The 27,411-nt window shown below is 39.2% G+C and overlaps 1 protein-coding gene across 1 annotated transcript; it reads left to right on the forward strand.

Moving 5' to 3' along the window:
• Positions 1-602: 602 nt before the first annotated feature.
• Positions 603-27,049, forward strand: LOC134328514 (serine-rich adhesin for platelets-like). The gene is made up of 53 exons (XM_063009605.1): positions 603-678; positions 722-852; positions 975-1,099; positions 1,236-1,353; positions 1,441-1,653; positions 1,776-1,946; positions 2,040-2,177; positions 2,304-2,353; positions 2,478-2,610; positions 2,920-3,002; positions 3,297-3,423; positions 3,560-3,750; positions 3,841-3,931; positions 4,042-4,159; positions 4,252-4,424; positions 4,535-4,690; positions 4,816-4,949; positions 5,073-5,197; positions 5,373-5,444; positions 6,428-6,760; positions 7,769-8,074; positions 8,210-10,505; positions 10,590-10,667; positions 10,755-10,905; positions 10,985-11,193; positions 11,301-11,401; positions 11,591-11,709; positions 12,319-12,495; positions 12,823-12,856; positions 13,212-13,339; positions 13,445-13,570; positions 13,648-13,841; positions 13,966-14,060; positions 14,145-14,275; positions 14,505-14,629; positions 15,316-15,433; positions 15,563-15,775; positions 16,131-16,301; positions 16,446-16,583; positions 16,708-16,757; positions 16,927-17,059; positions 17,765-17,847; positions 17,939-18,065; positions 18,289-18,479; positions 18,621-18,711; positions 18,793-18,934; positions 19,107-19,291; positions 19,431-19,586; positions 19,720-19,853; positions 25,001-25,134; positions 25,269-25,363; positions 25,846-26,035; positions 26,654-27,049. Exons 1-53 carry the CDS (start codon positions 603-605, stop codon positions 26,743-26,745), a joined length of 9,471 nt encoding a protein of 3,156 aa, XP_062865675.1. The 3' UTR covers positions 26,746-27,049.
• The last annotated feature ends 362 nt before the right edge of the window (positions 27,050-27,411 follow it).

The following is a 27,411-nucleotide window of genomic DNA, read 5'->3' on the forward strand; positions in this document are numbered from 1 at the left end:
GATGAGCTGAGTACGTTTCTGAATGGACCAAACACAGTCAGCAATGGCTCTGAACTCTGCATGCTCCTCAACAACTACAACAGAACCTCTGAGTACCTGGAGATGGTATGTCTGGCTTCATCTAATTAATGGTGCTTTCATGAATGCTCTGATCCACATAAATGTCTCTGTTTCTCTTTCTCTCTCTGGGTTCAGGAGGTTTCATCCTCCGCTTTGGCCAGGCAGACGTTGAAGTGCGTGTGGTCTCTGACTCTCAGTGCATCATCTCAGGCTGAAGTGGATCAGTGGTTTGATGTCACATTGCTTCACTACCTGCCCTTCCTCAGCTCTCAGCAGATCAGCTCTAGCATGCTCAGTGACGCCTCCTGCCTGTCATACAGGAAACTGTAAGTGTTTGTTCCATCCAGCTCTACAGAAAGTCCTCAGCACAAGCATGTCAGCCCGTCAGTATCGTGAAATATTGTGGAACTCTGGTCAAATCCCCACTTTCTGTCTGTGCAGGGTGTCTTTCCTGGGGACGAACTACAACTTCTCAGATACTGATTTCACCCCAGCTGATGTTTACAGCTCAATTAAAGCTTATCTAAAGAGCACTGGTAAGAATGGCCGCAGCTCCTTCGTTGTATCACTCCTCTGCTAGATTTTGCTGCTCACAGTTGGATTATGAGAAGCACGTGTGCATATATAAGATCTACTTTTGTATCTGTGTCTATATCTGCAGATGGCACAGCCCGCTGCTATAGCTCCTCAGAAGCCAGTCTGAACTCCACTTCCTGGTTTGCTGATAACATCGGTTCCTTCATCATCTTCATCACAATCAGTGACCTCCAGTCATTCGTATCAGACAGCCAGGTAACACACACACACACACACACACCAACTTCCAGTTGTTGCCATTATTTATCCAGGTAATGCACACGTAACACATAGAAGCAGCTAGCAGTTTAATGCTTGTGCTTGATGATGTCCTGCAGATCGGGCTCTTCTTGGAGGACTCAGAGAACCTTCAACTGTTTAACAACTCAGAAATTTCAGTCAGTGTGATACAGTACTACACCACCCAGCTTTACATCCACAATCCAGACTTCAGCCCCCTCAGGTAACACACAACACTACACACACTAACTCTAGACTATTTCCTCCTAGATCACTTCCTGTACATCCACAACAATAAAAACTCCATCTTCATCCTTCTGTCTTACCTCATCTAACTGTCTGTGTTCATTTGTATATAGTTTACCAGGCGTGCTGCTGTGTCAAGCTCCTTCCTCCATGTTTGCTCCTCTCGGAGTTAACGACACCACCACCGTCCTGACGAGCATCAACGACTTCTGCACGGAGACCGATCCAGAGGTGACCCATCAAGGACACGCCTGTTAAGTCTGCTGACGGAATAGTCTAGAACACTGGGAGTTACCACTAATTCTTCTCTTCTTTCAGATCACTGCAACGCTGGTGAATAAGTTCCCCACTCTTTCTACATCCGTCATCCAATTGCTGGGCAGCCAAAGCAGTGGACTGACTGTGGGCCAGATAAGCTCCGCCCCTCCCAGTGTCATCAACAGTACTCTCTCTATACTCAGTACTGTTACAGGCTGGGACCGAGGCCAAGCGAACGCCCTCGTCCAGAGCCTCATCAGTGCAGGCTTTAATGTGAGTGTTCACTACACACTGAGTGTCCACGTCCACGTAGCGAGTAGTTTCACCACAAAAGCTGATTCTTACGATGTTTTATGCTTCACTGACCAGCTCTAATATGATGTTTCATTCCACAGATCAACAGCGCCTCCTCTCTGGAGACTCTGGGCACGCTCGTCGCAGGCATTCCCTCAGAAACCCTTACCAACATACCAGCCGACGAGCTTCTGTCTCTGACCCAGAATCCCACATTCATCAACAATCTTCTGTCAGCACCAGTGATTCTACAACAAACATTTGTCCAGGAGGTATGTAGAGCAATGTGACTGTTCATCTAATAAAGCTCTATGCAGATGCTGTTTGGGTACAACTGAAGTTCTCCTCCCATTCCTTCTTCCCAGATCGTCTCTGTAGACGAGAGCAAAGTCATAGAAAATGTTCCTGATCAGCTGGTGATGTATATCCCACTGGTTCTACTCACGTCACTGAGCTCTGTTAATGTTTCACTCATCAATGAGAAAAGCTGGAGTCATGAACAGGTAACAACATGGCATCTGGCATCATGAAGAATTGATGTTTGTCCTCACTACCATCAGTATATTTACATGAACAGTTCTGTCCTCTTTTCATTCTGGGCTGATTTATACATGATTTCTCTTTTCTAGGCTGTGATGCTGTTTGGTGCCGTGGCCAATGCCGTGGATAACACAGAAGAGTGAGTCAAATACACACTTACACACACACAACACACACAATTTCACCCAGAAATGCTCAGTCTAAGAAGGTGGTGTGTAAACACATTGAGAAGAGTTGAAATCCTCCTGTTTTTTTGTCCACAGGCTGTCAGAATCACTTCTGCAGGGATTTAGCTGCAGCTCAGTCCAGACACTTCCAGAAGAGAAAGTTAAAGAGCTGGTGAAAGCCTGTAGACCACGTGAACACAGACACAAGATCTTCCTGACAGAGTCTCAGGTACACACGCTTTTAACACACTAAAGTCCATTCAATGTCTGACATGTGAAAATCAATAAGAGAGCTTCAGGAGACGTACAAAAGCTGTTATTAGTCGTCCAGAATACCAGTAAAACACTCATACTAGCAATGTAGCAAAAAAGTCCAACATTTATGATAGGATTTCCAATACTAAACAATGTCCTAACATACTAACCAGAAGATACGTCCAGTCAGATAAACAAACTTCTTGCTGCTAAATGAACGCCAATGAAAAAAAAAAGTCCCAATATTACAGTGATGTCATTTAGCATGTTCTCTGTGTTGTAGATAACTTGCATGTACAACTACATGAAAGACGACACATCTGTAAGCTTTGATGAAGTTCCCTCTGAAATGCTTCTCTACTACAGGTCTGCATCCCACACACACACACACACACACACACACACACACACACACACACACACACACACACACACACACACACACACACACACACACTGTTTTAAATGGATTGTTTATGTGGAAGCTAAATTAGTGGGAAAATTTTCTTTCACACACAGCTTCACACTTCAGTCCAATAAAGTGCAGAAAAATAGAAACACTCTGACTGTAGGACCACCGATCATTTTTGGTGAATGATTTTGAAACGTTGCTTTATGGACACCAAAGAGATTTGATCTGTAATTGTGTTTGTTTTGTAGCTATGAGAAAGTACAGAAGGAAAAGTGCCAATCATATTTCCAGGCCCTTGGCAAAGCTGATTTCTCCATTCTGTCCACCGTTCTCAACAAGAACATCATTCTGTTCAACAATGCTCAGGACTGCCTGGTAACACACACACACACACACACACACACACACACACACTGTGTAAAAGCAGCCTCAGTTTCAGAGGTACCCAGATGACTTCTCCTATACACCTGCTGCCACAGTCTAACTCTCCTGGATGGTTCTTCTGTTGTAGGGCATATCTGGTGTGAACCTCACAAGGGATCAGGTGGATGTTCTGGGTAACATGGCCTGCACACTGGACTCATCCTTCATCCAAAACTCTGATCCTGTCATTGTGGAGAAGCTGAAGAAGTGTGGAGATCTATCTGACTCTCAGATCACTGCTGTACAGTCACTACTCATCCGTGGAAACACTCATTATGGGTAAGAGCTTTATACATCTTCTACTCACGGCTGATTGGTGTGGAATTAGATCCTCCAAAGTTCTAATGAGCATCGTCTGTCCTTGATCAGTGATCCTTCAACATGGAATGAAGACACCCTGGAGCAGCTGGACATTCTACCACTCTACTTCAAAGCTGACTTCTGGGATGGATTCGACTCTGTATGCATTTTTCTCTGACCTATTCTTCATGGTGTTTGTTTGTGGAGTTAAACACGTTCTCCTCCTCCAGTGTTTTCTGGTGATATTTATGTCTCTGTCCACCCATACAGGATGTGAAGAAGACATTCCTGAAAACCTTCATTCCAGAATTGAGGCAGGAAAACATCCCCATAGAGCAGCTCCAGACGTTCTTTACAGAATGCAACACAGATGTTGAAGCTACTTCAGGTATCAGTCATAAACACAACCACTGAGATGCAGGGGTTCACAGGGGTCCATTATGTCCTCCATGGTTTAAATGTGTGTCCTGTGTCTAACAGTGAGCAGCATCACAGCACTGACCATTGCAGACCCATCGTTTCCAGTGGGCTTCAGCTCCAGCCAGTTTGATCTGTTCCTGGACAACACTGTCCTACAGGAAAACCTGGCAGCCATCACTGAGAAGGTGGTGGACACCAGCTTCCAGACTGTCATACTAGACAAGTTAACCCAGGTCAGTAGCACTCACAAACAGCCTTTTAAAGAGTGGACGATAGACGTCCATGTCCTGCTCAGTGTTGTTCCTAACCATGTGCTGATTCTCTTTGTGGCTGTGCAATAAAGATTTACCCATCAGGCCTGGATGACAGTGTGCTGCAGTTACTGGGTTCTACATCTCGTGTAGCTACGATTGATCACATCAGCAGATGGAACATCACCACAATCGACACACTCTCCTCTCTGATGGACTCAAACGATGGAGACTGGGAGCCAGAAAAGGTAAAAGACACAATTGTGGACGTGTTCACGTATGACGTTGTACTGGAATGTGAACGTGGCACTCAGCACTAATGGGAGAAAAGTTGATTGGTTTGATTTGAAAAGAACCATCGGTGTGTTTTCAGAGTGAAGCAGTAATCATGAGGTATCTGAGTGTGGATGCTAATACTCTGGGAGCTTCTGAACTACATGTGATTGGATCCAACCTCTGTTCTCTGGAAGTCAGTGTACTGGAAAGCATCTCTGCTGAAAGCCTGATGTAAGTAGCACCCACATACCCGCACACATTTATCTCCACAAGCTTACATGTACAGAACACATCCATTCTGAATTCAGTTTCTCCAGCTCCACATTCAGCATCATTTCCTGTTTCTTTCTGCAGGACTGTCAATTTGTCCTCATGTAGCTTTGAGCAAAAATCAGCTCTGTACATCATCGCCATCTCTTCATTTAGCAATCAAACCCATGATGCCACCACAAACTACCTGCTCATCGGTCCCTACCTTGGTAACACACACACCACACTCATTATTTATTGACATGTTTAAAAGTAAACACCAGGCTAATCAGCTACGATGCCAATATGAGCAAATCTCTCTCCTTAGCTCAGAAATGAGGGGATTTAGTTCTTCTTACAGCCTGAATAAGACATTAAGGTATGTTCCTCTCTTTGTTACTCCAGGTGGAGCTTCACCAGAGGATATACAAGCCCTTTCTACTCAGCACATCAGCATGGACATCACCACCTTCATGAGTCTGAGTCCCAGTGTTCTTAATGTATGAACATAAACATAGAAATAAAAACTATACAGACTTCATCTTCATTTCTGAAATGAAACATGTAGAGAACTGAAGAACAAATCTGCTGTGCTTCTCAGGTCTTGAATGTGAGTACAGTGCGTGGTCTCCTGGGGGTGAATCTGCTTGATCTGAAGCTGTTTGAAAACTCAACAGTGGTTCAGTCCTGGGTGGCACAACAGAGCCAAGCTGATCTGGACACCCTGAACCTTGACATCATCATCAACAAAAACAACACTGACAACAACAACACTGACAACACCAACAGTAACAACACCAGCAACACAAACAACACTGACAATAACAACACCAACACTGACAACACCAACAACACTGACAATAACACCAACACTAATAACAACACAGACAACACCAACACTGACAATAACAACACAGACAACACTAACAACACCAACACTGACAACACCACCAACACTGACAACACCAATAACACCAACACCAGTAACAACACAGACAACATCAACAACACCAATACTGACAACACTAACACCAACACTGACAACAACAATAACATCAACACCAATAACAACAACACTGACAACACCAATAACACCAGTAACAACACAGACAACACCAACAACACCAATACTAAAAACAACACTAACACCAACACAGACAACAACACCAACACTGACAACAACAACAATACCAACACTGACAACAACAACAACAACAACAACACTGACAACACCAATAACACCAACACCAATAACAACACAGACAACACCAACAACACCAATACTGACAACACTAACACCAATAACAACAACAACACTGACAACAACAACAGTGACAACAACACCAACACTGACAACAACAACACTGACAACACAAACAACACTGACAACAACAACAATACCAACACTGACAACACCAACAACACTGACAACACCAATAACACCAACACCAATAACACAGGCAACACCAACAACACCAATACTGACAACACTAACACCAACACCAATAACAACACCAACACTAACAACAACAACAACAGTGACAACAACACCAACACTGACAACACCACCAACACTGGCAACAACAATAACACCCACACCAATAACAACACTGACAACACCAACACTGACAATAACAACACAGACAACACTAACAACACCAACACTGACAACACTAACACCAACACCAATAACAACACAGACAACACCAACAACACCGATACTGACAACACTAACACCAACACCGATAACAACACCAACACCGATAACAACACCAACACTAACAACAACAACAGTGACAACAACACCAACACTGACAACACTGACAACACCACCAACACTGGCAACAACAATAACACCAACACCAATAACAACACTGACAACACCAACACTGACAATAACAACACTAACAACACCAACACTGACAACAACAACAACAACAGTAACAACACCAACACTGACAACAACAACAACACTGACAACAACACCAACACTGACAACACCAACAGTAACAACACCAACACTGACAACACCAACAACACTGACAACAACACCAACACTGACAACACCAACAACACAAACAACACTGACAACAACAACACTGACAACACAAACAACACTGACAACAACAATAACACCAACGCCAATAACAACACAGACAACACCAACAACACCAACACTGACAACAACAATAACACAAACACCAATAACAACACAGACAACACCAACACTGACAATAACAACACAGACAACACTAACAACACCAACACTGACAACACCAATAACACCAACACCAGTAACACAGACAACACCAACAACACCAATACTGACAACACTAACACCAACACCGATAACAACACCAACACTAACAACAACAACAGTGACAACAACACCAACACTGACAACACTGACAACACCACCAACACTGGCAACAACAATAACACCAACACCAATAACAACACTGACAACACCAACACTGACAATAACAACACAGACAACACTAACAACACCAACACTGACAACAACAACAGTAACAACACCAACACTAACAACATCAACAGTAACAACACCAACACTGACAACAACAACACCAACACTGACAACACCAACAGTAACAACATCAACAGTAACAACACCAACACTGACAACAACAACACCAACACTGACAACACCAACACCAACAACACTGACAACAACACCAACACTGACAACACCAACAACACAAACAACACTGACAACAACAACACTGACAACACAAACAACACTGACAACAACAATAACACCAACGCCAATAACAACACAGACAACACCAACAACACCAATACTGACAACACTAACACCAACACCGATAACAACACCAACACTAACAACAACAACAGTGACAACAACACCAACACTGACAACACCACCAACACTGGCAACAACAATAACACCAACACCAATAACAACACTGACAACACCAACACTGACAATAACAACACAGACAACACTAACAACACCAACACTGACAACAACAACACCAACAGTAACAACACCAACACTAACAACATCAACAGTAACAACACCAACACTGACAACACCAACACTGACAACACTGACAACACCAACAGTAACAACACCAACAACACTGACAACAACACCAACACTGACAACACCAACAACACAAACAACACTGACAACAACAACACTGACAACACAAACAACACTGACAACAACAATAACACCAACGCCAATAACAACACAGACAACACCAACAACACCAATACTGACAACACTAACACCAACACCGATAACAACACCAACACTAACAACAACAACAGTGACAACAACACCAACACTGACAACACCACCAACACTGGCAACAACAATAACACCAACACCAATAACAACACTGACAACACCAACACTGACAATAACAACACAGACAACACTAACAACACCAACACTGAAAACAACAACAGTAACAACACCAACACTAACAACATCAACAGTAACAACACCAACACTGACAACAACAACACCAACACTGACAACACCAACAGTAACAACACCAACACTGACAACACCAACAACACTGACAACAACACCAACACTGACAACACCAACAACACAAACAACACTGACAACAACAACACTGACAACACAAACAACACTGACAACAACAATAACACCAACGCCAATAACAACACAGACAACACCAACAACACCAATACTGACAACACTAACACCAACACCGATAACAACACCAACACTAACAACAACAACAGTGACAACACCACCAACACTGGCAACAACAATAACACCAACACCAATAACAACACTGACAACACCAACACTGACAATAACAACACAGACAACACTAACAACACCAACACTGACAACAACAACACCAACAGTAACAACACCAACACTAACATCAACAGTAACAACACCAACACTGACAACACTGACAACACCAACAGTAACAACACCAACACTGACAACACCAACAACACTGACAACAACACCAACACTGACAACACCAACAACACAAACAACACTGACAACAACAACACTGACAACACAAACAACACTGACAACAACAATAACACCAACGCCAATAACAACACAGACAACACCAACAACACCTACACTGACAACAACAATAACACCAACACTAATAACAACACAGACAACACCAACACTGACAACACCACCAACACTGACAACACCAATAACACCAACACCAGTAACAACACAGACAACACCAACAACACCAATACTGACAACACTAACACCAACACCGATAACAACACCAACACTAACAACAACAACAGTGACAACACCACCAACACTGGCAACAACAATAACACCAACACCAATAACAACACTGACAACACCAACACTGACAATAACAACACAGACAACACTAACAACACCAACACTGACAACAACAACACCAACAGTAACAACACCAACACTAACAACATCAACAGTAACAACACCAACACTGACAACACTGACAACACCAACACTGACAACACCAACAGTAACAACACCAACACTGACAACACCAACAACACTGACAACAACACCAACACTGACAACACCAACAACACAAACAACACTGACAACTACAACACAAACAACACTGACAACAATAACACCAACGCCAATAACAACACAGACAACACCAACAACACCTACACTGACAACAACAATAACACCAACACTAATAACAACACAGACAACAACAACACTGACAATAACAACACAGACAACACTAACAACACCAACACTGACAACACCACCAACACTGACAACAACACTGACACCAACACCAACACTGACAACAACAATAACAACAACACTGACAACACCAACAGTAACAACACTGACACCAACAACACCAACAACAATGACACCAACAACACCAATACTGACAACAGCACTAACACCGACAACAACACCATCACCGACAACACTGACAACAACACCAACACTGACAACACAAACAACACTGACAACAACACCAACAGTAACAACACCAACACTGACAACACCAACAACACTGACAACAACACCAACACTGACAACACCAACAACACTGACAACAACAACACTGACAACACAAATAACACTGACAACAACAATAACACCAACGCCAATAACAACACAGACAACACCAACAACACCAACACTGACAACAATAACACCAACACCAATAACAACACAGACAACACCAACACTGACAATAACAACACAGACAACACTAACAACACCAACACTGACAACACCAATAACACCAACACCAGTAACAACACAGACAACACCAACAACACCAATACTGACAACACTAACACCAACACAAACAACAACACCGACAACACCAACACTGACAACAACAACACCAACACTGACAACAACAATAACAACACTGACACCAACAACACCAATACTGACAACAGCACTAACACTGACAACAACAACACCGACAACACCAACACTGACAACAACATCGTTTCATCTCCCAACAACAATCCTTGTCAAGGTGTAGACAGGTGAGCTGTGCTTATCAAAAAGAAGAGCTTACTTTAGAGAGCTGTGGATGAGGAATATTACACACTATTCTGTTTCCTCTACAGCACCTCCCTCTTATCTGGAAGTGGTTCTGCAGTCCTGTGCTCCTTCAGCATCTCTAACTACATGTGCCCATCTGTGAGTTCTCTATCAGATATAAAATCTATATTTTTATAGCAGTCCACTTAACAATATTCTTTCACTTACAAAAACCTTCCTTTGTTGTTAATCAAGGTCACTGTTCTGTCCTCCAATGACTTGGCCACACTACTCACATGCAAAGTGTCAGGCAGCGTGATCTACTCCAAAGAAGATTGGAAGCTTTTTTTCCAAAAGTTTGCAACACCTCTGGATGAAGCTCTGGCTCTGTACTCCAACACAGTACGAAACATTTGGTAATAATGCAATAAACATTTGTTTTATTAACATGTTTTAATAAAATATGTCCTCTCTTTTCTAGACCCCTAGCAGCAATAAGCCAAACCCAAATATTCTTGATGCCATTGGTGAAGTGAAGATCAACAGCTTCACTGATGCACAGCTAATGGATGAATCTTTCATCTCCCAGTGGTTCCACATCAGACTAAGACCATTTTTGTCATCAGTCTCCATTGATTTCCTTTCAGGTCTTAGTTCCAAGACGTTCAGCTGCCAGACCTACCAAATTGTGTAAGTAGACAATGGAGATCTTCAAAGGCCATTTACAAAAATTGTTACAAAAATGTGTAAAACATTTACAAGCAACAAATCACATGATATTTTTCTTCTCATACAAGGGTGGAGGTTCTTAGTAGTCAAGAAACCATGGAAGAGCAACAAAAACAGTCCATCTTTACTGATTTCATCTTCCCCTTCCTTTCAAGAAAAGACCTACCAGGTATGTACAATAATGTGACCTTTAAATGACAAATTGTTGGTCATGTGCAAGCTTTTAAAAGAAAAGAAACTCTTATTTTTAATTAAAGGAAACAGGATGGTTATTAATATTTTGTTTCCATCCTATTAAGAAATTTCCTGCAAAGGATCAATAAAGAATCTATCTATGTTCATCTTTTTTTCCTTTTAGATCCAGCATGTGTCTCCAGCATGGAGGGCAGTGACAACTGGCTTGAAAAGAATGTTGGCAAATTCTCCATATATGGCACCTTAACAGAACTCCAAGAGCTTAATAAAAATTTCTCCAGTGTAAGTAACATTTGACTTTTTTCATTTATTCATTGATTTTTGGTAAAACATAGAATTATGTCTTGCAAGCATTTATAATTAATGTTTACCAAGTAACAAGACATTACAAAATAAGTCAGTCCAAAGCCAGTGTTGGGTCCTTGAACGTGTCCGTTGGGCAAGGTCATGCCTAATGTTTCAGAGAAAATGAGCCCAAACTTAATGTTCAGTCAGGTGTGAAGCACATTTTTGCTTTAACAAAGACTGCCACTTCCTGGCCACCTCCAGGTAAAAGACCAGAAAAAATTATCTTACCCATATAGGAGAGACATTCTTTTTCTACACTACAAATACATGTCTACGTTACATTTCATCTAAGCTACTACAAAACACCTCCTACATATTCCTCACTCAACAGCACATTGGACTTTTTCAGTTAATTGACAATTCAATTGGTCTTGGGTGCATATGGCCAAAACCTTCAGACAATTCATTTTAAGCAATCACAATACTATTTAACTGGGTACAACCGGAAGATGCTGTATTGTAATTTCTATATGCTAATTCTTAGCACAGCATCAGCAAACCTAGTGTGTTATTAGTTGTGATACATGAGTCTCTTTTTTACAGGTGGCGGTATTGGACTTACTGTCCAGTGAGCAAAAGGCACAGTTGATCCTGCAGTCCAATTTAGGGGTAACAGAAAGTGACTCTGTGTTCAAAGAGGTATTTAGCAGTGTGCTCATGTCATCAGATCCAAAACAAGTTGACAGCTTCTTTACCGCTGTCACCAAGAGTGCAGGAGAGGTGAGGGAAATTTTATTCTGTAGACGTGCATATCCATGTTTTTTTTTTAACACTGACCAAATGAATTCTATAATATTTAACAAATTCTTAATGTGTTTTCAGAAAAATGTGACGAGCTTTGCTCCTGCAATATCAGAAACCCTTCTAAACATGACATTGCTGGCTCTGGCACCTCGCTTCCAATCCTTCAGCCCACAAGACTTTGCTCTATGGTTCCAGACTAATCTTCACCTGTTTCTTTCTGGGATTGGTCCAAATTCACTGTCAGTCATTCCACTGAACATCAGCTGTGACTCCTTCAGAAAAATGTATGTTCCTATATTACAGATACACAACATTCCACTACACAAGCTTACAGAAGGTGGGTGATTTGATAACCTACTTCTCTTTATAAATTCATTCTTTCTTTACTTTTGCAGAGTAAAAGGACTGGATAATGCACGAAGTGACCTCACTCAAACACAGTTCAGTACTATCTTCAGTTACATACAAGATTACCTTAAACACCAGAGCAGCCAAGGTAGGCTATGTACATCAATACCTATATTACCTATATTTTTAGTGTTTAATCTTTTTTGCTGATTTGAACCAGTCTTGCTTGCAGTCAGCAACCAGTATTTCCATTATCGAATGATGAGTTATCTAAACTAGGAGTTTTCTCTTATTCATTAATTAAAATAATTTAATAATTAGATGGTTTCTGTATATTTCCTTAGGACCAAATGTTTTAAGCTGTTATCAAGGAGGAAGCTACTTTGTGTTCCTGAAAGACTTCTTCGCCAGTTTTGGAGTTCCTAACTTATTTGACTTCCTGTCCATAATTCCAACAGAAAAACAACCTGAGGTATTGCAGCACTATACCACTGTATAGCTCAGAGTCAGCGATTCTAAAAGTGTTACTAAGCTACTCGTGGGCATAACAGGCAGTCATTTTTTTTTTGTCTTCCAGTTGCTGAACTCAATTACCACAGTAGAGCTAAGTGAGATTCTGAATCAGGAGAGCACAGTCATCAAACATTCTGAACTCTGCACACTTCTCAACAACTACAAAAGAACCAATGAATATCTTGAGATGGTATGCTTGGCTTCATCTCAGCATTTTAATTTCTTTTTTCCAGTAACCCTTATTTAATTATTTTTGCCTCTATACAGGAGCCAGTGATATCCTCAAGTTTGGCCAGGCAGACACTGGAGTGTGTTTGGAATCGTGCTCTCAGTGCATCGTCTCAGGCCGAAGCAGATCAGTGGTTTGAAGTCACACTTGTTCGCTATCTGCCCTTCCTCAGCTTTACGCAGATCAGCTCTACCATGCTCAGCAGTGCCTCCTGCCTGTCGTACAGGAAACTGTGAGTGTTAAACGGGGAGATTTATACAGGGCTATTAGCACAAATACTTCTAATAACATCTGCAGATGCTGCTTGTTGATTAAAACACTAAGAGCAGAAAGTAAAAATTATTTTGTAATTGCAGAGTGTCTGTCCTGGGGTCAAACTACAAATTTACAACGACTGATTTTACTCCAGCTGATGTGTACAACTCAATAAAGGAATATCTGAAAAGCAATGGTAGGAAAGCATACAGCTTTCTCTTTTAAAGTTAATTTGGCTGAATGTTTTTTTCATTTGTATATCTGGCTTTGCATCTTTTAGACGGCACACCTCGCTGCTATAACCCCTCAGATCTACTTCTAAGTTCCACCTCATGGTTTGCTGACAACATTGGATTCTTTATCACCTTCATCTCCCTCAGTGACCTTCAGTCATTTGTATCAAACGACAAGGTAACTCATTTTTAGCTATACAGTTAAAAACAAAAAGTATTTATTCAAGTGATTTTAGGTTTAACATTGCTGGCAGTTCAACAAGCCTGAATGTATTAAACTCAGTTATTAAACACATTTTTGACAGTGCAATTAAGTAACCAATGAAGCAGTTGGTGTTTTCCTTTAATAAATAAAAATGATCATTTAAAAAATAGATAGCTTAAATTGTTGTTTTACTATGTCCTAGATTGGTGTTTTCTTGGAGAACCCGAAGAATATTCATTTGTTTAACAACACTGCAATTCCAGCTGATGTCAGAATATTCTACACAACCCAACTATGTATCCAGAATCCCAACATTAACCCCCTCAGGTACATTTACACTTATAGCATTTAGTGGAAGCTTTTCTTTCAAAATGACATACAATAGTTATAAATACAACGCAAACAACTGAGGGTTAAGGGCCTTACTCAGGAACTCAACTCTGGCGATTTGGCAGAGGTGCGACTTGATCCAGCAACCTTTTAATCACTAAACAATAACTTAACCAGTAAGCCACCACTGCCTACCAGACTCACCATACAAAAACTACAATACAGCCTACTTTTATGAAATTAAAATATTTAAAATAACTTTACCCCTAACACTGCAGTTCCTAATGCACATGTCATTTGACTGGTGCCAACCTAAAATCCAATATCAGTTTTGCATATAATAGAAAACTTAATTGAAACCAACACTTTATCAACAGGTGTCTCAAAACAAAATCTAAAAAACACAAAGTTCAGATTTCAGAAAGTGCACAATACAAAAGATCATTTTTTGAATTTTGCACATACAACAAAGCCTAGTTCTGCTAAATACAGTGTAATAGATATATTGCACCAACATGCATTTACAACAAAACAAACAAACAAACAATACCATTTTATGAAGAGAGTCTTAAGAAAGGGAGTTGAAGGGCATACATGGGGAAATAATGTGAGCAATGTATTAAGGGTTACAAAGGGATGACATCTGAACATGACGTCTGTTTATATGTGTGTGTTGTGTGTAGTTTGCCAGACATTCTTCTGTGTGGAGCGCCTAGCTCTGTGTTTACCCCTCTTGGAGTTGCAGACAGCAAAATCATACTTGACAGCATTAGCAAATTCTGCAATAAAACGGATCCAGAGGTAATCAATCAATAAGACCAGTAAAAAAATAACCAATCAATAAGACTAATATGACAGCCAAAAAGGACCAATCTGTGTCCTTATAACTTTTGGAGAGTAAGTTACACTTATTTTTTTCTTTTGCACTAGGTCACAGCGGTGCTACTGTCAAAGATTCCAACTGTATCCACATCCACTATTGAATCGCTGGGAAATAACAGTGTTGTCCTGACTGTGAGCCAGATAAGCTCCGCCCCTCCCAGTGTCATAAACAGTGCTTTGTCTACACTCAGTACTGTTGTTGGCTGGGACCAGGGCCAAGCAAATGCCATCATTCAGAGTCTCTTTAGCGCAGGCTATAATGTAAGTATACCATGGACCTTAAAATGTACCACTGATACTATAAGTTCAAAAACAAGAAATCCATACACCATAAAGAATAAAAAATAACAAGGAACAACAGAATCAATTAACAGAAAAAAGAAAGCAACCATAAAAACTATTTTTATGTAAGCATAATAAATGTTACCAGATTATCAGGTTACCAAAATGTGTCAAAACTAGTTATCCACTCCACACCACAGTTTTATGCCTTTTTCAGAAGTAAATAATGTGGCAAAAACAAAGCATGGTCATTTTTCATTCATGTTGAGATTCAGCTTCTAAATAAGTGATGAGCTTCTTACAAATTAATTTGTTAATCTTTTTTTATTGACAGATCAACAGTGCTTCATCCTTGGTGACTCTGGGCACACTTGTTGAAGGCATTTCCTCAGAAGTTCTTTCAGGCATTCCATCCTCTGAGCTCCTGATTTTAACCCAAAATCCTACATTCATAAATAGCCTTCAGTCAGCACCAGTGATTCTACAAGAAACTTTTGTCCAGAAGGTACACACCTACATATATACAAATAATATCAAAATCAATGCAGTAATTAAAACAATGTCAATGAGTTGACACAGGAAATGTCCAAAACTATAAATGCACTATACACACCATGATATGTTTTTTTCTCTATACTTTTCCCTCAAGATTGTCTCTGCAGACCAAACCAAAGTGATAGAGAATGTTCCAGATAAACTGGTGACATACATTCCATTAGTACTGCTGGCCTCTTCCACTTCAATTGATCTTTCACTCGTCAATAAGAAGAGCTGGAATCATGAGCAGGTAACAACACAGTCAAAGAGTAGTGATTAGTATGTTCTGTAGTAAATAAAGTGCAGTTCATTGTGCTTGTTGTAATAACTGACTTGCAGATCTGTTAAAAGTTTATATCTTTGCTATTCACTAGGCTATGATGCTGTTTGGTGCAGTTGCCAGTACCAGTAGCAACACAGAAGAGTAAGTTAAAACACACCTTACACAGAATTTTACAAATACACAACCAATATATGCAGGTAGTGAGTAAAGAGTGTAGAGTGTTTAAAAGTTCCCAGCAAAACATTGCATACATTACATAAAAATGATCTGAAGCTTAAAAGTAAAGTGTGTGTGTGTGTGTTTACCACAGGCTGTCAGAATCACTATTACAGGGAATCACCTGCAGCTCAGTTCAAAGTTTCTCACAACAGAAAGTCAAAGAACTGGTGAAAGCCTGTAGACCACGTGGAGGCAGAAACAAGGTCTTCCTGAAGGAGTCTCAGGTAAACAAACTAGACATGATTTTAAAGCTGCCTAAATGATGTACACTAGCTGTAAACATGTTGTATAAACCTTTTTCAGACACTTCACTTACTAAAAACATTTGCCAGTGGCTGTGACACATTATTTAGCTAAAACATAATGAAACTGTGAGCCGATGTTTCCAACTTCAATTTTACAGCACAAGGGCAGGACTGAATTGCAGTGTTGTGGTAAGGGGGTAGCAGTCCATGAATCATAAAATCGTTAATCATAAAGTATACAAATGCCATTTATAAAAAGTACAGCATAAGCTTTGCTTACCAAACATGAGAGAAACCTGTGAGCAAATCACAAACCACCAAAACCTGAGCACCCGACAGGTCTTCAATCAGTGATCTTAAATAACAGGCATAGCTAACTGGCTGAAAGTTCGAGCTGTACATAACGGTAAACCTTAGCTGACATGCAGGGTGTTACCATTCCCCCTATACTTAGTGTGGGCTAGTGTAATTCACCACTGCACCTGGGAGGGCGGTGATTTATTATAATTTGGTGAAGAACATCTTCAACAATCAGCAGTTTAAATAGAAAAAACTGAGATTTTTTAAATAAACAGTTTTTGGTTGGTCATCCCAAATGTTTTACTGATGCTTTAGCAATATAATATTCCAGTTTCGCCAAAAGTATAGGTTGTTAATATTTTTATATGTTGTTCTGTTTTGCAGCTGACCTGCATGAACAACTACATGAAGGATGACTCTTCTGTAAACTTCAATGAACTACCATCTGATATGCTCCTCTACTACAAGTGTGTATCAAACATATCAAACAGTTTTTTGTAATGTTTTTGAAGTAAATATTGTGTTAAACATGTGTTTGCCTTTGTGTGTATATTTTAGCTATGAAAAAGTGCAGAAAGTGAACTGCAAGGCGTATTTCTCTGCTCTGAGCAGAGCAGATTTCTCTGTTCCCTCCAGTGTCCTCAACAAAGACACTATCCTGTTCAACAATGCACGGGATTGCCTGGTAAAACACACAGAAGTCAATACACACATTACTGGCCATGTAGGGGATGGGGGGGGGGGGTCTTTGGAATCTGAATCCTAAAAGGAGTAATAAAATCATTATTTCTCCAGTAAATCACTAACCTGCTTAGAAGTAGGTACAGTATTAAAATGCCTCACTTTTTGTCTCCTAACACACTTCTTTGTCACTTAGACCACATTACTAAATCTTTGTATTTTTGTAGGGTATATCTAGTGTGAGTCTGACCAAGGATCAGGTAGATGTGCTGGGTAACATGGTCTGCACACTGGACGCCTCCTACATTCAGAGCTCTGATCCTCTTATCGTGGAGAAGCTAAAGAATTGTGATGATCTTACTGAATCTCAGGTCACAGCTCTACAGTCACTGCTTTTCAGCGGCAACACCATTTACGGGTAAGCACAATACACCATTTTTTGATAGTGCAGTAGTGAACAAAAAGTAGGAAAACATCAAACTTTACTAAAAACATGATTATACTACATAGAAATCAAGAGAGATGCAGAGTATCACAGGAATTGTTTGTCTTTATCTAGAAATCCCTCAACATGGAACCAACAGACTCTAGAGAAGCTGGAAAATCTACCTCTCTACTTTAATTCCAACTTCTGGGCCCTATTCAACTCTGTATGTAAATCCAACATTTTTGTGTTTCTGATCTCATTCCGCTTTATTTGTATTTATCTGAAGTATTTGGTTGTCTTATAGGATGAAAAGAAGAATGAAAAGAAGACGTTTTTAAAGTCTTTCATGCCAGATTTGAGGAACAAGAAGACCCCAGTAAAGAAGCTGCAGACAATGTTCACAGCATGCAACTCAGCTTCTACAGGCAGATCATTCCGTGCTCTAGGTATCAGTGTTTTATAATGTAAACAAAAATAAGCACTTAATAGTCTTTGATGTGCAGGCCTTGACGTTATGTCAAATGCCTTAAATATGTAGGTACCAAACGTGGTTTGTTTCTTTTTGCAGTATTGAGTATAATAATTGAACTATGCATCTGCTGTATTTCCTTTTTCCAGCATCATGCACAACAAGTACCATCACATCGGCGACAATTCAAGATGGGTCATTTCCTCTGGGCTATGACTTCTCCCAGTTTGATGCATGTCTGGACAACACTGTCCTAAAGGACAACCTAGCAGCAATTACTGAGAAAGTAGTGGACATCAACTTCCAGACTGTCATCTTGGACAGATTAAACCAGGTCAGCAGATCTCAACTGGTCTTATTAAAAGAAGACAAAGTTCAAGCCACCAAACCCTTGGGTTATGTGAGAAAGTACAAGGTTTTGCAAAATGAACGAGAAGTGGATAATAAACAAAAAGTGTGTTTGTATGTTGTAGCTTTTCCCGTCAGGCCTTAATGACAGTGTGCTGCAGTTACTGGGCTCTACATCACGTGCGGCCACTATACAAGACATCAACAGATGGAACATCACCACAATCGACACACTCTCTTCTCTGATGAATTCAGATAATGGAGCATGGGAGCCAGAAAAGGTAACGGACAAATATGTAGACAAACAAGCATTGAGAAACTATTCCAGCTCAAACATTCAAACGTTCAGGTGAAAAGTGCTCAAACATAGTGTTTTGCATGGTAAAATGACTGGTGTGTTTGTGTGTTTTGTAGAGTAAAGCTGTGATTATGAGGTATCTGAGTGTGGATGGAAATAAACTGGAAAGTTCTGAGCTCAACGCAATTGGTACCAACCTCTGTTCCTTGGACATTAGTGTACTAAGAAGCATCACAACTGACAGCCTAAAGTAAGTAAAGACACAAACATATCCATGTATAGATGCACTTTCTGATCTCAAAGTACTTGTTCTATGTTTAAAGAGTCAAATCTTTGGGGGCATTAACAAGGTACATGATCATATTACAAGACCTATTAAAACAATCATAATTTAGTTTTTAAATATCTAAAAAAAACACAGTTTGGACCCACCTGTACAGAAGAATTATTGCATTTAGATGAAAAAAATAAATAGCACTGACACAAATTGTGATTATCATTTTATTCACAAAGTCAGACATTTGAAGAAACCTTCAACAAATTCACATTTAAACTTTTTTCTACCTACCTGAACATCGCATGTATCTGGTAGATGGCATTCTTACGTAAAAAACAACAACTGACTGTACTTACCCTTTTAATAAAGACAATTGTGAAGAATTCAGTGGTTTGTAAAACAGTTTGTCAGATTTATTTAACAGAAATTTTTAACTATCAAACTTCTCACAGAAAATAATCTGATGTTTATATTTTTAAAATATCAGAACAAAGTGGTAACACTTTGGACCTACCTAAAAAAATTTAAAAGGAGGTTGTGAGGAAGTTCTGCACAGCAGACACCATTAAGCTAAGCTGATTCTGGACCCAAGTGCAGTGGCTTAACAAAAATAAATGGCGGACAAGAAAAAAAGGAAGGGCGCTTAGGTGGCACAGCGGTAAAACACGCTAGCGCACCAGAGTTGGGATTTCGAACTTATCAGTTCGAAACTTAGCTTTGCCATCCGGCACGTACACGAACAATGATTGGCTGTTGATCAAGGAGGTTGCCGGACGGGACCTCAAAACTGATGCAGTTACGACCTCTTCTGGCTGATTGATGGCACCTGCACACAGTCGATCACAGAGTGATCATGGTGTGGCTCTCCGTACACAAAGCCGATCCGCAAATGAACTCGCCTCGTGCAGGTGAAAAGATGCAGTTGGCTACTGCACATGTGTCGGAGGCCAAGGATGCCACTTATACAGAGTTCAGCTAAGGCACATTTGTGCTAATAAGCACGGTAATCCCTGGGATTTGTAGTTCATTCAGCACTACTGCACATTGACCACACCATCCTCCAAAAAGGGTTCTTCCAAAAGGGGTCACCTCTCAAGGCAGCTTGTATGTCCAGGGTGGTTACAGGCTGAGATGATCATACGAGTGGGATACGAGCTGGCAGAAGCAAAACATAGCAGCCTTGCAAAGCAAGCATTGCGAAACCAAAGCCAGCAAGCAAAAGCTTAATGGGACCAGCTTTTAAAAGGAGCTCCCAGCTGCAGCACATTACTGCAAAAAATAGGCAGAATGCAAACTGAATAAAGAGTCAGACAGTCATCTGCACCTTCATGCCCCCTGCCGGCTATTAGTGACAGGGCAGATGGTCACGAGTCTGTGATTCAAGCCCACTATCAACCTCTACTGCATAGCGGTTAATTAGTGGTTAAATGTCATAATGGAGTCAGGCTGTTTAGACCTGTACAGAATGATGAATCCAGTCGGATGAGCAGTAGTAATCTACTTGGAGTTGCAGATCCATATTAATAATATTTTATAAAATATGCATTTCACTTACCTTTTAACCAGTTTTATTTTTTATTTTAAATACTGAAAAATGTTATAAATGACATGTGTACGTGTGTACGTCTATATACAATAATTAAAGTTAATTAAGCATTTGCTGGTTTGCAAGTCAGTTTACAAATGTAAAAGATTGTTAAGTGTGAAATAAAGCAACAGTAATTTAGAATGTTGTTAAAGTTCAAATAACATAAAAATACCGTTCTTAAAAATTATTTTTTACTTGATTTAGGCAATTGTACGAAAACTGGTACCATTTTAATATAAAATATTTGATTTAGTGTCAAAATAAATAAATGGTTGTTTAGACCTGGTGTTCTTGGTGTTCAGTTTTCCCAACTCTTAAAATTATATATATATATATTGCTTCTGTAAAAATGACCAGGGTCCTGATCTCATACCTGACCCTGGTCATTTTTACAGAAGCAATTTTACCCAAACAGCAGTTGATTTAATTAATTAATTTTAATTAATTAATTTATTGATTTATTAATTGATGAAGAACATTTTGAGAGTAACTTTACATTTTAGGGCATAAAACAAATTTAAATAATTTATTTACATTTATGTTGACTTATTTAGTGGACTGCAACACTAATATTAGTCAACCTTGTTTTAAATAAAACAGTAACAGCAATAAATATTAAAAGCATTTTAAATGTAAGAAAAACTAATACAATTGTAGGTAGTGCATCAATTACTGACTGTAAACTAATACAATTGTAGGTAGTGCATTGTTTACTGACTGTAAACTAATACAATTGTAGGTAGTGCATTGTGTACTGACTGTAAACTAATACAATTGTAGGTAGTGCATTGATTACTGACTGTAAACTAATACAATTGTAGGTAGTGCATTGTGTACTGACTGTAAACTAATACAATTGTAGGTAGTGCATTGATTACTGACTGTAAAATAATACAATTGTAGGTAGTGCATTGATTACTGACTGTAAACTAATACAATTGTAGGTAGTGCATTGATTACTGACTGTAAACTAATACAATTGTAGGTAGTGCATTGATTACTGACTGTAAAATAATACAATTGTAGGTAGTGCATTGATTACTGACTGTAAACTAATACAATTGTAGGTAGTGCATTGTTTACTGACTGTAAACTAATACAATTGTAGGTAGTGCATTGTTTACTGACTGTAAAATAATACAATTGTAGGTAGTGCATTGTGTACTGACTGTAAACTAATACAATTGTAGGTAGTGCATTGATTACTGACTGTAAACTAATACAATTGTAGGTAGTGCATTGTTTACTGACTGTAAACTAATACAATTGTAGGTAGTGCATTGATTACTGACTGTAAACTAATACAATTGTAGGTAGTGCATTGTGTACTGACTGTAAACTAATACAATTGTAGGTAGTGCATTGTGTACTGACTGTAAACTAATACAATTGTAGGTAGTGCATTGTGTACTGACTGTAAACTAATACAATTGTAGGTAGTGCATTGTGTACTGACTGTAAACTAATACAATTGTAGGTAGTGCATTGTGTACTGACTGTAAACTAATACAATTGTAGGTAGTGCATTGTGTACTGACTGTAAACTAATACAATTGTAGGTAGTGCATTGTGTACTGACTGTAAACTAATACAATTGTAGGTAGTGCATTGTGTACTGACTGTAAACTAATACAATTGTAGGTAGTGCATTGATTACTGACTGTAAACTAATACAATTGTAGGTAGTGCATTGTTTACTGACTGTAAACTAATACAATTGTAGGTAGTGCATTGTTTACTGACTGTAAAATAATACAATTGTAGGTAGTGCATTGTGTACTGACTGTAAACTAATACAATTGTAGGTAGTGCATTGATTACTGACTGTAAACTAATACAATTGTAGGTAGTGCATTGTTTACTGACTGTAAACTAATACAATTGTAGGTAGTGCATTGATTACTGACTGTAAACTAATACAATTGTAGGTAGTGCATTGTGTACTGACTGTAAACTAATACAATTGTAGGTAGTGCATTGTGTACTGACTGTAAACTAATACAATTGTAGGTAGTGCATTGTGTACTGACTGTAAACTAATACAATTGTAGGTAGTGCATTGTGTACTGACTGTAAACTAATACAATTGTAGGTAGTGCATTGTGTACTGACTGTAAACTAATACAATTGTAGGTAGTGCATTGTGTACTGACTGTAAACTAATACAATTGTAGGTAGTGCATTGTGTACTGACTGTAAACTAATACAATTGTAGGTAGTGCATTGTTTACTGACTGTAAACTAATACAATTGTAGGTAGTGCATTGTGTACTGACTGTAAACTAATACAATTGTAGGTAGTGCATTGATTACTGACTGTAAACTAATACAATTGTAGGTAGTGCATTGTTTACTGACTGTAAACTAATACAATTGTAGGTAGTGCATTGTGTACTGACTGTAAACTAATACAATTGTAGGTAGTGCATTGTTTACTGACTGTAAACTAATACAATTGTAGGTAGTGCATTGTGTACTGACTGTAAACTAATACAATTGTAGGTAGTGCATTGTTTACTGACTGTAAACTAATACAATTGTAGGTAGTGCATTGTGTACTGACTGTAAACTAATACAATTGTAGGTAGTGCATTGTGTACTGACTGTAAACTAATACAATTGTAGGTAGTGCATTGTGTACTGACTGTAAACTAATACAATTGTAGGTAGTGCATTGTGTACTGACTGTAAACTAATACAATTGTAGGTAGTGCATTGTGTACTGACTGTAAACTAATACAATTGTAGGTAGTGCATTGTGTACTGACTGTAAACTAATACAATTGTAGGTAGTGCATTGTGTACTGACTGTAAACTAATACAATTGTAGGTAGTGCATTGATTACTGACTGTAAACTAATACAATTGTAGGTAGTGCATTGTTTACTGACTGTAAACTAATACAATTGTAGGTAGTGCATTGTGTACTGACTGTAAACTAATACAATTGTAGGTAGTGCATTGTGTACTGACTGTAAACTAATACAATTGTAGGTAGTGCATTGTGTACTGACTGTAAACTAATACAATTGTAGGTAGTGCATTGTGTACTGACTGTAAACTAATACAATTGTAGGTAGTGCATTGTGTACTGACTGTAAACTAATACAATTGTAGGTAGTGCATTGTGTACTGACTGTAAACTAATACAATTGTAGGTAGTGCATTGTTTACTGACTAAACTAATACAATTGTAGGTAGTGCATTGTTTACTAAACATTTTGGCTAGAAATAGTGAGATATGATTAAAAGAAACATTCCTACCTTAGTTAACCTACCTTGTCTTCGTTAACAATGTTGAAATCAATCTTGCTGGTCATCTTCACAGGTGCATTATGGCATTCCTTTTCTTGACATGCCATCCAGTACTAAGAAAAACACATTAACCCAAAGATATTAAGTTGTAGCAGATAGTCATCATAATGATGCATGTTTCCTATTGAAAAGGAGAAGCAGCATGCTGGTGTTAACATATAAGGGAATTTAAAAAGAGATGTAAGTTTTTAACTTTTTTTTCTTCCTGTCTGTGCAGGGCTGCAAATACTCCAGATCTGACCTCCTGTACCATCGAGCAGCAATCAACACTGTACAGCATTGCCACCTCCTCATTTAATGCTCAGCACAGCGATGCCAAAACATACTTCCAACTCATCAGCGCTTACCTGGGTACTGATCACACCCACATCACGTTTTAAAATAGCAATAGATTTTTCACCAGACAAGACAGAATGAATAGAGACTAGGTAACATCCTGCTAATGTAATACACTCACATGAATTTGGGTTTGAATCTGTGTGTAGGAGGAGCTTCTGTGGAGGATATACGAACTCTTTCTACTCAGAACATCAGCATGGACATCACCAACTTCTTGACTCTGAACCCCAAGGTTGTTGAGGTATAAAAAGCAATACAGCTTTTCTGAGGTACTCCTGGGACTTTAAGCACATTAAGGTGCTACTTCTTCATCGTATCAGATTTAAGCTGTTGTGAAGCACCAACTTTTACATGTCCAGTCGTTCCACAATTTCCCTTTTCTCCTGTGCTTTGCTGCCCCCTGCTGCTTGCAAAACATCCTGATTGACCTACACATCATTGCAGATGATGTACAGTAGAGAGCTTTAAATCTTCTGGAAAATCAGGCATTTCTTCAGGCAGCAAGATGTGGCAGGAGGGAGATGATTCGTGCCCCTTTTTTACTGAGACATTTTACACCTCATGCCCTACAACTTTCTCACTAAGCAGAAAAAGGGGAAAAGAACTTTAACTAAAGCAGTTTTTGTGTTTACAGTCTTTATATACGAATGTAAATATTACAAGAGTTGAGGTATTTATGATTTTTGTTCAGTTTTATGAATATTGTTGAATTGTGTGTCTCAGGCCCTAAATGTGACGACTGTAAAAGCTCTGCTGGGCGTAAACGTGGCAGATCTGAAGCTGTTTGGGAACTCCCCAGTGATTCAATCCTGGGTGGCACTACAGTACCAGTCTGACCTGAACACCCTGAACATCGGACTGATGGGCGGCAAAGAACAGCAGGGGATAACAGGGGCCGCCACCACCATTCAAGGTAGAACCACTGTGTAACATGTATGCTTGCCATAAGCTATCTCATTCCTTAACAGTGTAGTTTTGTTATACTGTGCACTGTATAAAATCATAGATATTAATCTATGTAGGGCAGAGCAAGTATACTTGTATTTTCCAACAATAATGCAGCTAAAGAACTTATGTTAAAGTATGACTGTGCACCAATTCTGTGCAAGCCACATGCTGACTGCCCAAGCAGGTCTATTAATGAGACTGAATCTTATCACAACAAGCAAACTCCTGGGCACAGTAAGACCAGTCTGTCACTGTGAACATTTGTGTAAAAAAGACAATAGAAATATAAAGACCAGCTTAAATCAGAAGGGCTGCACACGGATACAAGCATAAAAGGGAAATACTGTATGTACTCTGTCGGGTTTAAATGTCTGAATGAAGCCAATGATGCTACATTAAGACATCACTGTATTATTGAGAGATGTAAACTCAATCCCTAGCAATACTATAAGCTAAAAATAACAGCAGTAATCAGACTGTTAGTCATGGCTAAACAAGACTGACCCACTGCTATCCGATTCTAAAGTGGCTGTATTATGAATTCTGGACACCCGGTGATCTAACTGAGATATTGTTTATTCAGTTCCAGGTTCAGGAGCTACAGGACATCGTGCTGGAGGATGGATAATCTCTCTGTGGGTCGGACTGCTGACTATCACACTCTACACACAATGATAAACCACACACACACACACACACACACACCTAACACCAAATCAATGATTCTTTTTATTCTCACTGATTTCTAAAAAGACACATTTTAATTTCTACATTTTTGTCATATTTAATGAAGCTTTAATTGTTCTTTAATCACTATATTTTTTCTTTAGTATTTATGTATTAAATTATCTGTACATCTAATCACTGAGATACTTGATAGTTGTGCACAATATGTCTCTAAATGCAAAAGCACTTATGATGTACCTTAGATCAATTATGATTATTCTGTTTGCACATTTTCATTCTTACTGTAATCTTTACTGCTTTAATCAACATTAAAATAAAATTATTCTTCATTATACACTAGCTTCTTTGTGTTTCTATCATCCCAAAAAATAAACAAGGACATTAATACATTCATTCATATATTTATTGTCTGTTTTAGCGCCGTTTTATCCTATTCAGTTTTGCTATGGGTATGAAAACGCCCCGGACAGGTCGCCAATCCATTACACCTAAGGGCAATTTTTCTCCAACCAACCTGAATGCATGTATTTGGAATGTGGGAGGAAACCGGAGCAACTGGAAGAAACCCACACAGACACATTGAGGGCCTGGACCCAGAACCTTCTCGCTGTGCCACATGCTACACACATTATTACTTCATATTAATACATATCA

This window comes from Trichomycterus rosablanca, chromosome 15 (genome assembly GCF_030014385.1).
Source record: "Trichomycterus rosablanca isolate fTriRos1 chromosome 15, fTriRos1.hap1, whole genome shotgun sequence".
Lineage (NCBI taxonomy): Eukaryota > Metazoa > Chordata > Actinopteri > Siluriformes > Trichomycteridae > Trichomycterus > Trichomycterus rosablanca.